The sequence below is a fragment of the Lutra lutra genome, chromosome 4 (genome assembly GCF_902655055.1).
Source record: "Lutra lutra chromosome 4, mLutLut1.2, whole genome shotgun sequence".
NCBI classification, from domain to species: domain Eukaryota; kingdom Metazoa; phylum Chordata; class Mammalia; order Carnivora; family Mustelidae; genus Lutra; species Lutra lutra.
In genome coordinates, this window is record NC_062281.1 from 9,828,098 (window position 1) to 9,840,977 (window position 12,880).

Sequence of the window (12,880 nt, forward strand, 5' to 3'; positions counted from 1 at the left end):
CCTGTAAAAGAGAGATAATCACCTCCCAGAGCTGTTTAGAAGTGAAATGAGTCAACATCTTTCAGGGGCATCAAGCAGAGTCAGGTACTTACTAGGTGCTCTGAGTATTAGTTACTGTTAAGGCTTGGATACTGATCCAGCCTCTACATGGTACTGTGCTACCTGGCCTTACCTGGAAGAAGGGGTGCTATCCTTGCCTGCAATGCCTTCTGGGGAGTGGTGAGTTGTCGGGGAGGGACACCATACATGCATGTACACACACACACACACACACACACACGTGTGTATGCACTCACAAAAATTGAGTCAGTTCCCAGGTTTTGCAGCTCGGAGAAAATACAACTTACCTGGCTGCAGCTCCCACTCCAAGGCCCCTAGCAGGGACCTTCAGTTCTAAGAGGCACAGTTCTTGCTGCCCACTGCTCTTGGGTCATAGAGGTTTGCACAGCCCATAGGAGGAACAGACACTAACCACCCGCAGACTTCTATCTAAGTGAATATTTGCAAATCAAGAACTCTTGCTCCTTGACCCAAATGGCAGCAGCAAAGCCATCTCCTCCTAGGGTACCACTTGTCTTCAGATCCCTTCTCTGGTCCCAGCTTTCACTTCCCAGAAAGCTCTTGCCAGGTTGTTTCTAGATTAGCACTAATCCATGTATAGGGCTCCAAGTTAGGAAGCATGAAATAGTCCATTGTTGTAAAGATGATGATTTGCAGGAACCCTCCTGGTTTCCTATGGTATTTCTTCCCAACCAGAAAGAGCCACCCCCATCCTGGAAAAGCAGTGACACCCACTTCCTTGTATCTCCCAGGTTCATGACATGGGGAAGAAACTGGACTTCCTGGTAGATATGCACCTGCAGCACATGGAAAGGCTGCAGGTGCACGTCACGGAATACTACCCGACCAAGGGGACCTCCTCACCTGCAGAGGTGGAGAAGCTAGAGGACAACAGAGATTCAGATCTAAAAACCATCATCTGCAACTATTCTGAGAAGGGCCCCTCCGAGGCCCCCTACAGCTTCCACCAGCTGCCCCTGGACAAAGTCGGTCCCTATGGGTTTTTTGCCCATGACCCTGTGAACCTGCCCCTAGGAGGACCCAGTTCTGGAAAGGTTCAAGCAACACTTTCCTCCTCAGCAGCAACGTATGTGGAAAGGCCCACCGTCCTGCCTATCTTGACTCTTCTTGACTCCCGAGTGAGCTACCACTCCCAAGCTGAACTGCACGGCCCCTACTTGGACCGGGTCTCCCCCCGACAGAGACAGAGCATCACGCGGGACAGTGACACGCCCCTGTCCCTGATGTCGGTCAACCATGAGGAGCTGGAGCGGTCTCCAAGTGGCTTCAGCATCTCCCAGGACAGAGATGATTACATGTTTGGCCCGAGTGGGGGATCGAGCTGGATGAGGGAGAAACGTTACCTCGCCGAGGGTGAGACAGACACGGACACGGACCCCTTCACCCCCAGCGGCTCCATGCCTCTGTCATCCACAGGGGATGGGATTTCTGATTCAATATGGACCCCTCCCAACAAGCCCATTTAGAAGGGGTTGTGGGCTGAGTTCTCCTTGTAATGTGGACAGACTTTGTATAGCTCACTTGCTCTCACACACGACACTTGACGGTGAGATCACCAGTAGCTGCATCAAACACATGCATGTGCGTGGCGGCCCCCCACCAGGGCAGGGGCTTTTCACGGCCTTCCTCCTCCCCAGGTCACCACAATGAAGCTGCTTCCTTTTAAGCATGGTTTGCATGACTTTACAATATATAAATGGTACCGCTAATCTCTTCTAGGATATACATTTATCTGCTGTTCTTAATTTAAATCATTATTGGACCAGGATGGGGAGAAATTATTGACGAGCTGTGCTATCTGTCCGTTTGGTTGGCTGCTTTGGGTTTTGGTTTGGTAAGCAGGGAATGTAGTTTAAGTTCTTTCTCGAACCACTGCCCCTTTGTGTAAAACAGACCAGTAATTAACTGTTTTCTAGAGTAAGCAAATAGTTTGCGAACAAAAATGCATTGCAAATCAAAGAGGTGGCCGACTGAGCTAAAACACTAAGAAAGGAACAAGACGGTCATCGCATATCCAAAACCACGATTTTTAAAATTATTTTTTTGGGAAAAACTAACAAAACCATCTAAACGCTCTCAAAGGGACCTCATTTGCCCTGCCGTTGTCTGTGTCCTGCCTGTTCCCTCATCCCTGGTAATCCCACGTGTAGCATTTCGAGGGAGTTATGAATTGGGCGGGGAGAAAACACACACACACAAGTTCAAATAGTTTCCAATTTATGTAGCCAAAGATAATGAAATTTATCAGAAGTAGGGTGCCCCTCTGGACAGGAGCTAAGATCAGTGCCTTTTAAATGAGGTTTCAACTCACATTCCTCCCCATGGTACTTGTACAAAATATCCATCTCAAATGAATATTAGAAACCAGAAATTATCTGGTCCAAGTTTTCCTTTGTAAAAATGAGAAACCTTTGGCTCAGGTAGAGACAAGCCTGGGGTCACCTCATTGTCCCCTGGAAATCTGGGACTCAAAGCTGACTCACTCAATGCCCTGGTCTCCTGCTACCACACAACTCTGCCCCTTATACAGTGGGACCCAGAAATTGTGCCAAGATACCTGGACTCTGTCACGTGGCAAGCACCCACAACACCGTTTTTTCAGCATGAGGGGGCTGTTTGCTCTTACTGCAAAAATCGCTTACTTGATGCCTTGCATTTTGGTTCTAGGAGAATAAAAACTTCAAGCAAGCAAACTTCAACACTTACTAATATGCAAATGGGCAAAATTTTCAGAACCATCCAGTTTTACTCCTCCAGATTTTTTAAATGACGAGGAGCCATAAGATTAGCCCACGTGTAAGCAGACCCCCTGGAGAGCACTGCCCAAGTGAATAAGTATTAATATTAAGCACAAGCCATCCTCTGGCCTCTTATGAGGTGTCACTACTTTCTGAAACACTTAGGTGGAAAAGGTTTCTGTTAGGTTTGGGCTGGATTAGCTAAATTATGACGCAACAGTATCACTGTGTAGCTCTTATCCCACATCTAAGCACTGGTTATGGATGGTTGCCATGGTTACCATCAAGATGATCAAAAGGGCCTAACCATCTATACGCAAATGATACTGTTTTCCTCAGTCTTGTCAAGAGCTATGGTAGCTGTGGCAGACATCTGGTTGCTGCTTTCATCATGACCTGATGCAGGAAACTTGTACTTTGTTCGAGAGAACTAGTTTCTCAGATCTTGGTTTCTTTCAACCCACAAATCAACAGTACTGTGCAAAAGGCTCAGAGTACCATAATAATGAAGGTGTGGTCCCTGACTTTAGAAATCATCATCAAAAGCCTGCCATTTTTACATGGAGATGGCATTTTACATGGAGAATCTCACAAATAGAGAGGTGTCGGCATTGAAGTCTAAGGTGGGAAATACACAAGAATGATCACGCAATTCAGACCTGAACCCTCCTCCTGTCCTATGGTTTCGCATTTGACCTTCTAGCAACCTGAAGGACAAAGGGAATGGATTATATGCATGAAAGTGCCATTGGAGTTAATGACCTAAGAAACCCTGTGCCCCTTCCTTAGGATTTGGTTCTTGCTTCTGACCCTCTTAGAATCTTTTACTACAAGTGATTGAGCTACCTATCATCTAACATGTTACTGTGTTTTTATGTACGTGAATTATTTGAGACAAAAAAAAAAGTGGAGAATGACTCAAACTCTCCACATGTGCACAAATTATGTTTACCTACTTTATTAATATTCTTACAGAACTGACGGGCCTCGGTGTCCTACCAACAGATGCATTTGCCAGGAATTCAGTAGAGTTCTCAGGTGGACAAGTGAGATTTTTCATCCTCAAGCTAAAAATAGTTATCATGGATCCAAAGTTAGAGGACTGCCTTAGATTCTTTGAAAAACCTACAAAGGATAAGAGTTTGTATTATTTCTTAAACCATAGGAGGGCAGTCTAACCTCCTCTGCCGGATCATAAGGCCAGGATGGCAGGGATTGATTGGGTTTATGTCTGTCACCATCACGTCTCCAACATGTGGTAAGCTGTCATTATCAGCATAGACAAAGACAAAATACATGATCATGAATAACTAAATGATAAGGCTTTTTAAGAGCCATTCTTTCCCATCTAAGAAAAAAGAGAAAACTGAACTTCTTGAATATTCTGTTTTGGTATCCCTTTAAAAGAAAAAAAAAAAAAGACCATTCCAGAAAAGCAAGCCAAAACTATTGAAGTCACCTGCTCACAGATAACATCATCACCTGGCTTGCACTGATGAAGAAACTCAAGGTATAGGACTGAACTTAAGTTATGGGGAGAAACAATGTGTGCCTCCATAATGATCTGTCAGAAAAAAGAAGAGCATGATGGAAAAATCCAACGGAACTGGTTAATAATTTGGCCCAAGATCATCCTGCTTCAGATATACTAGTGGTCCTGAAGCTGGCTGGGGAAACTATAGTAGTTTTAGCAAAATCCCATGAAATAATGACAAATTAATTCCATTGTAAAAACTAAGAATAATTTCCTTAAGTGGAAGTGTAATCCCATTATAGATGTTCCGTTTCTGTGTATCACAACATGATATAGGAAAACTTTTAAGAAGTCATTTTGTAGGAGGATCAAAATGAATGAGAGAAAGCTATCTTCCAAATGTTAAGTAAGAGGTGACCAGTCGGGCTGAGAAGAAAGTACTTGAGATCAATGTGCATTTTGACCATCAAACACCAGCACACAAGCAAACCTGAAAATTTTAAGGAAACTAATTGTGGGAGGAAAAGAAAAAAAAAGCATCAAATTGAGCAAGTTCTATTCACTGACTATACTTTTTCTGGGAACTGAGAGCTTGGACTTAGTAGATAAAACAATGGTATATTGAAGCTCTAGTTTCAGTGAAAGAATCTTGAAAACTGCCAAGATATACTATAGTTTAAGATGAGCTCATTAGTCAATAATTAAAGCATTATGCTTTGTGCAGGGAAGTTCCCAGACACTGTAAGTTGAAAGAATAATTAATTGTAGGAAATCCTATTATTATAGGATCTACTCACAATTTGCAAGACAATTCTTCTAAATCCATGCCACTCTACTGATAATATAAAAACATGTGTTTGTTTATTCATTTATGAGATTTACTAAGCACCATTGTCTGCTAGGCACTATGTAACACACTGGAAATTCAGAGGTAAGAAAACTGCAGTTTCTGCCACCAAAAAGCTAGGAATCTGGTGGCCTCAAATATTGGAGTTCCCTTCAAACTTTGTCTACCAGGAATAGAAAGTATCTAATTTTATCCCTGAAGACAAGTACACAGATAGGAGCTCTTCCTCACTTAGAATCAATGGGAGATTGAGCATGGAGTAAAGTGAAAGCAAGAATTCCCCATCAAAATGGTAATGACCCCATCAGCTCAGAGAAGACTGAATGGTTGAATGAGTGGTTTCAGTTTGGTTTCAGTGCTTTCAGCTTTATAGCTCCAAATACGTTGTGTACAAAGGAGGTTTTAGAGTATCAGAACTTTCTAGAGTATCTAGCTTTTCTAGAGTATCAGAGCTTTCTCCTCCTCTTCAAATCCCTACAATGATTGAGTCTAGACAAGAAGCTGGGCTACTTCCATTTCACTGTGTTGACCAAGAGAAGCTTATGGTACAAGCCAAGACACAACATCTATTTCAAGAAAAGGTGTTCATCTGCCTGTGGTACTCTGCTAATAAAATTCTCCTGGAGCAAGAGAAGAAATCTGTTCAGTGGTCTAAGAAGTTGACTGCACTTTGGACAGTACTGACAAGCACACCCCCGACGTACCCCAGAAGCTGCCCTGTAGCTGGTCTTTGTTTTCTGTAAATATGCTCTCAAGGCACTTAGGACCATATGGATTTTCTTTGTTTTCTCAACCCCAGGCATCCTTAGGAATTTGCCTCATGTCCTCACTCATCCTTGAAGGCTTGCTTATTTGGGGATGAACTTTTTGAAAGACTAGAAGTCCTTTCCTTGCATCCAAATCACCCAGTGTTCCACTGCTACTGATATTACGCTACTCAAAACCAAATCAATGGTCCCCTAAACAAGTCCCCTAACCTGACGTTGAGGTGAGAACATGTTAGGGACCAGACTATCTCTATAGTTTTAGTGGTTTGGGAAAACCAACAGTGGGTATCTCAAAGAGACAGGAAGGATATAGACATGGCCTGGATGAAAATTTGAGACACTCACAAGTATTGGACTTTCTAGGTCTGTTTTGACTTTCAAATGGGACAGTTGGTATATGTAAAGACTCTAGTACATATACCCATACATATGGGGACTGTCATACGTATTCATTTTTAATACTCTATGTGGACTCCACTGTCTCAGTCCTCAGTACTATCTATGAACTCCAAATTTAACCCCCTGGAAAATCCTCTTCTTAGAAAAAGAACAGTGGAAATGCCATCCTGATTCAGGAAATTTTACAGGGGCTTTCTTCAAAAAGTACATCTCTATAAATGAAATGAGGAAGGGCAGGAATGTTGAAATGAAGTTTGGGTTGCAGTGGCTGGGTTGTGGCAGTTCCATTGGACCCACAATACCACATGTTGAACCATTCTCTCAAAGAATTATCTGTAGGAGGCAAAGCCAAATAGCAGGAACCATTAAATATGAAGGAACTAGTGGTTACAACAAGGAAAAGTTAACCATGCCATGATGTCTATCATACAACATCCTAGCAATGAATGGAGCACTTCCAGAAGAAAGAGTTCAAGCTCTCTCAAACTCTCCAGGGAGATTTGTTCCTAGCCTCTAACAACCTCAGTTTTGTTATTCCTGTAGGAAAATTGTGACTAGTGTCTTGCTTCATTGTCACAGATGCAGGGAGATACAATTTCATAGATTCCCAAAAGCTCAGAACAAGAAGAAACCTTGATCACAAGAAACACCACCTCTCTTCTTAGATCAGGAAGCAGAGGCTCAGCATAAAAGGAATCACACTAGTCACCCAATGGCTGAATGAGTAATTGGGTGGCAGAGTGAATCAAGAACCCAGGTCTCCTAAATCCTGGTCCAGATATTGGAGATCAAACGCTGACAGTCACATAGCAACCAAGAAGAAAACATTGTGGGTCATCCCAGAAGATGAAGGATAACTTCTTGGCCCACTCAAGAAACTGCTTAAACCAGACACATTGGTTGGAATTTATTCCCATCTATGGAATATGATTGACCTCATGCCTTGAAAGGCATGTTCCTTCTCCCCTAATCTTGCTGACCTCCAAAGTCCTGGCACAAATCACTGCTGCTGTGAGCAGGTGAGAAAAGAAATGAAGAACAACCTCATAGCCATGAAGGCACTCCCCTCCACTTCTCTGACCTCTGCTACTTTGTCCCCTCCTTGTCCTGCCAAGCCTGGACTGGTTCAGCTCTTTAGCCCATTGCTTGGATTTATTCAGTTCCAGAGCCATGCCTCAGGTGGTTTCCTCATCTGTAAGCCAATTCTTTTGCAGGATTTTGTCTTCGAAAAAAGTTAACAAGTTTGATTTAGGAAATGGGATGTGATTTCTTTGGGGATCAATATGACCCCAAGGCATTAGCTCTACTAAGGTGTCCCTTCACAGTGGGATCTCTGGTCCTCACGCCTTGTTTCTCCTGCTTTGTCCAAGAGAATGCCCATCTTGGCTGGGTCACAACTGGTACTCTAGAGTTGTCACCAAAAGCTACAAAGAAGCAGACAGGATTCAACTTAAGACACCTTATGTTTGTGTAACTGTGAAATTATTTTAGAAATTAAACCGGCCTCCCTGTTGGCTTAAATGAGGATTAGCACTGCTGGTTTCCACTTATGTTTTGCTTGGGACAGATTTGTCAGAATTTGGCGCAGCTCCCCAATAGCCCTTGCTAAACCCTGTAGAAGGATATTCAGGTCTTCTGAGTCGGTCTGAACTGGAAACCCCTAAGGCAAAGTCAGAAAGATGGCAGTAATTTTAGACTGTCATTCCACCTGTCTGCCTAGCCTCTAAATAGTCCTGTTCTGGGGAAATAAGTCAAACATGGGTCCTATACAAGAATAACCTGAGTGTGACTCATAATTAAGCAGTCAAAAGCCTGGCCTAGTGCTTGGGAATATATTTGTAATTCCTCTTAGGTGTGTCAAATGTACTCAATCTGATGCCTTGAGAGGAGTGAAAAATGGAACCATGTTTTCTTCCAATGTCTCGCTCTGCCCACAAGACAGGGCCAGGAAGATCCTAACCTGTCTTTGTGAGTTGCATGTGATGTGATGGCTCTCTCTCTTGACTTCTTGCAGTCCTCACCACAACCTCATGTGGGTGGTATCAATGTCTCCATCATAGAGTTTGAAAAAACTGAACCTGAGGGGGGAAATACCTTGCCAAACACCATGATTATGGAAGTGGAGCTGGGATTGTAACCAAAGCTCATGTACCTTCAAAGATTATTCTCCACCTATCACACCTCCCAGGTCAATGGAAATGCTCCTACATCGTGCCCTGTGGCCCTCCCCCATGCCTTGCCCTCCCATGCCTAGTGGACTTTAGAGTAAAACAATCAGACCCATTGGTTCCCCAGAGAGAACCAATGTCAGCTACTCTGCTCAACTGATCAGTGGGTCTTACCTATTCCTTTGAGTGGATTCACAATTCAGCTGTCAGTGGCAGAAAATAATACGACATAAAACTTTCACCTTGTTCATCGTAGAATCCATTATTTCTTGGAGCTTGGTATGGCTGCAGATAATCCCACAAGTGCCCCTTGTTCTCTGCCCTGTACACCCCCACCCAGAATCTTCTGTCATTGATTGATCCAAACAAATTCAAATGTCCTTCCTGACTCTGGTCTTCTGTCTCTAGTCTGTACCTTTATTTCAGGCCTTGGAAATCCTACAGAGACAGGTGAGTCTGCAGAAACATTCTTTGGGAGACCAAATACTCACAACAGTTGTGTTTCCCTTCCTCAATATTAAAAAGATCACAGTTCCCCAGTGAGAAGTCAACTTGATGTGGTAATTGGACCCTATTTCCCCTCTGAATACTTTTCCAAAGAAAGGGAGAGCAGCTCCACTTCTATGTACCTGGGAAGGTTAAGAATCCACATGGGGAGGACAAAGTCCAAGATTGGTAACAGCCATGTTCCAAGCATCAGAGATCTTACTATTGGAGACATGAGGCAGGCTCTGCCCCATCTTAAAAATCACCTTAGAAAGATGGGCCTACTTCATCAGATCTGTCAATCATTTCCTATTTTACAGAGAAAAATTCTCTCTATGTTGCTTTCAAGAGGATACGGCTATTCTTTTTCTTTATCTTTTTTCTTTCTAATGTAGCTGTGATGGAAAACACCAGTATCTGCAGAGCAGATTGAGGTTTCCAGTGACATAAATCCTTTGTATTTGATTTGGGATTGTATTTTCTTTAACCCCCTTTAATGGCATAGAATTCTGGTGCCTTGCTCCCTGAATTTTGTCTCCATGCTACAAGTAGGCTTTCTTCACATTCTGGCTTACACGGGAACACGACTATTCCACAAGTGGCCTTTAGTGCTCTTTATAATATGATTTCCTGTAATTTTTAAATTGTATGTGTAATTTCTATTCTGGCTCTGTCCAATATTTGAACAACTTTACTAGGTTGATTTCCATATATATTATGCAAACACTTCTTACCTGATTTTTTATGTTCTATCTTAAAACAAATACTGCACCACTTATTAATAAATAGACATTTCAATGATCATGATGATGTTTGAGTGATGTTTGAGTGATGTTTGCTTCATTGCTGATGTGGAGTGACATGCAGTCTGTTACTGGTTGTGGGAGGGAATGAATGAGGAGGCATGAGCATATTAGTAAATGTGAGAAAAGAAGCAATTGAGTGGGAGAGGAGTGAGAGAATAAAGGCACAAGAAAGAAACTGTGATTGATGGAGTAAAGAGTGAAATTCATAACCATGAAAAGTACATGATATGAATTGCACTCCTCCTCAGAAACAGCCACTATACACAGGCTGGAAGTACAGCATTTGGTAAAATATTATCCAATCATCACAGTTTTAAGATATCATTACTCCCACTTTATAGATGAGGAACTTGAAGCCCAGAAACAAAAAGAGACCTGGCCAAGGTCAGACACTAAAAAGGGGAAGAGTCACAATTGGAACCCAGGACCACCTACCCCCATCCCCAAGCCTCATGCTACTCCCTTTATAGAAGCTTCACCTCCGAAGCCATGTGGGATGAAGAACAGATGGGTGGCTTAGAGAGACTATGGGGGAGGAAGTCAGGAAAGCTCACATCAGATTGCCTTTCTCTAATGTCAATAAGTAGGAAGGGATGTTTTCTTAGGAGGAAGGAGTGGGTGTGGGAAACCCTAGGGTGTTACTGAATCTTTTGATACCTTGGTCCACCATCTGGAAGGTGGGGAATTTGAATTGATGTCTGTAGAGAAGTCAACAAAAGCTCTAACACAGAAAATGTTCAGTGAGTGTCAGTTTTTTACTCTACCCTGTTCCCACATGTCAGGTTGCCTTAATTTGGGTTTCCAAAAGAATAGAGACAGGATGGTGGGTACAAGGAGTTTATTTGGAAAGTAATCCCGGAAAACACAACTGAGAGATTGGGGAGAGTGGAACAGGAAGGGAGATAAGCCAATAAAGAATGAGACAATCCTATGGGTAACAGCTCAGTTTCACCAGGAACCCCATGAGAACCTGTTTAAAATGTACCAAAGGGTCATTTTACCTTAGGATAAGAATCTGGGGCATTCATCCACTGGCCCCCATTCTTTTGTGGTTGAGTTTTGCACCTGGGGTGCTAAATCCCCTACTCTATCAAGTTTCCCTGTGCTACAGCAGAGCAAGCCCCAAAATACCAAAACCCTGAGGCAGAAGAGCAGAGAGACATGTCCAGTGGAGCTGCCAGCAAACTGCAGCCTGTCTAGCACTACACAGGGGGTGAACTCGAGTGGGCAGAAGGAACACAGGGTGAGGTGACAGAAGCATCTGGTACACAAGCCTCCTTGAAAACACTACACACACAAAGGCAAGCTAGGTTGCCACAATTCAATCTGTAAGACAACGGACAAAGTTGGCCAACACTGGGCAAGCTAGTCATGGTGCCCAAGAACATGATTCATTCATAAAATGGTACCTATAGTGCCCAGGAACCAGACTAGGTAATTGCTTTTATTCTAGGAGGTCATCATCCAGCTCCAAGGTCCACATCTGTCATCAGAAAGGCCTGTGGCTGACTTTTCCATTATGAGAAGAGCCTTTAGTCTGCAATGACATACTCCTCCCCAACAAAACTTACCCACCTCAAGTCACATGCAACTGTACAACAGAGAAAGAGCATGAAAAATTATATCCCTGAGAAAATCTCTTTCCATCTGCACAAATGGAGCAATGGCCCATTCATAACCCAGCATCCCAGATACTCCTGGGAGCTAGATATCATTCCTACTAATGTCAGCTCCCAACAATGAGCGTGGCCATCCAATTGTCATGGGACCCAATGGCTTCCTCTCATTGAAGCCGTGTAGTGTGTCCCCCCTGAGAAAAGTTCAATTGTCCTTGGATCCTGCTTCTACATCACTTATGAAAACATTCCCAGCAGTTCATCTTCTGGTTCTGGGTAGGTCAGAGTTAGGCCAGTGGGGGGCAAGGGAGTTAGCAGAGGAAACAGGAGTTAAAGATGAAATTAGAGAAGCAGCAAGTCACGTTGTGAATGGCCTCCTGGGCCATTATAAGGACATTTGTTTTCACTCAGAGTCAGATGGGAAGTCACTGCAGGGCTTTGAGTAGAGGTGACTAGACCTGATTTATACTAAAAAGAGATTCTCTGGTCACTATATTGAGAATCTACTAACAGCAAAGGCAGAAGAAGGGAGGTTAATCAGAGGCCACACCATGAGTAATAATTCAGGTGAGAGCCGAGAATGGCTTGGACCAGAGTGGAAATACCAGCAGTGGTAAGAATGTTTAGAATTTGGATATATTTGAAGAGTCTAAAAGGAGAGGTCTGTTGATGAATTGGTTGTGAGTTGTGAGAGAAGCAGAAGAATCTAGGGTGATTGTAAAATTCTTTATTGAGTACTTGGAAGAATGAAGGTATCATTAACTGAGATAGGAGTAGATTAGGGAAGGGGCTGGTTTTGTAATAAGGACATGAGTTTGCTTTGTTTTGTTTTTTAAATAGGTTACATGCCCAGGATAGAGCCTAGTGAGGGGCTTGAACTCACAACCCTAAATTCAACACCTGAACTGAGATTAAGAGTTAGACACTTAAATTGCACTACTGGATATTTACCCCAAAGATACAGATGTAGTGAAAAGAAGGGCCATCTGTACCCCAACGTTTATTGCAGCAATGGCCACGGTTGCCAAACTGTGGAAAGAACCAAGATGCCCTTCAACGGACGAATGGATAAGGAAGATGTGGTCCATATACACTATGGAGTATTATGCCTCCATCAGAAAGGATGGATACCCAACTTTTGTAGCAACATGGATGGGACTGGAAGAGATGATGCTGAGTGAAATAAGTCAAGCAGAGAGAGTCAATTATCATACGGTTTCACTTATTTGTGGAGCATAACAAATAACATGGAGGACAAGGGGAGATGGAGAGGAGAAGGAAGTTGGGGGAAATTGGAAGGGGAGGTGAACCATGAGAGACTATGGACTCTGAAAAACAAGCTGAGGGTTTTGAAGGGGCGGGGTGGGAGGTTGGGGGAACCAGGTGGTGGGTATTAGGGAGGGCACAGATTGCATGGAGCACTGGGTGTGGTACAAAAACAATGAATACCGTTACGCTGAAAAGAAATAAAAAATTTAAAAAAAAAGAGACGCTTAGC

General features: G+C 43.2%; 1 protein-coding gene across 1 annotated transcript in view; it reads left to right on the forward strand.

Moving 5' to 3' along the window:
• The window catches only part of KCNQ3 (potassium voltage-gated channel subfamily Q member 3), a 293,908-nt gene extending 285,511 nt beyond the window's left edge, over nt 1-8,397 (forward strand). The window contains exon 15 of the mRNA XM_047728260.1: nt 813-8,397. Coding sequence (XP_047584216.1) covers nt 813-1,547 — 735 coding nt within the window. The 3' untranslated portion in view covers nt 1,548-8,397. The remainder of the gene's footprint in view (nt 1-812) is intronic.
• Nucleotides 8,398-12,880: the final 4,483 nt, after the last annotated feature.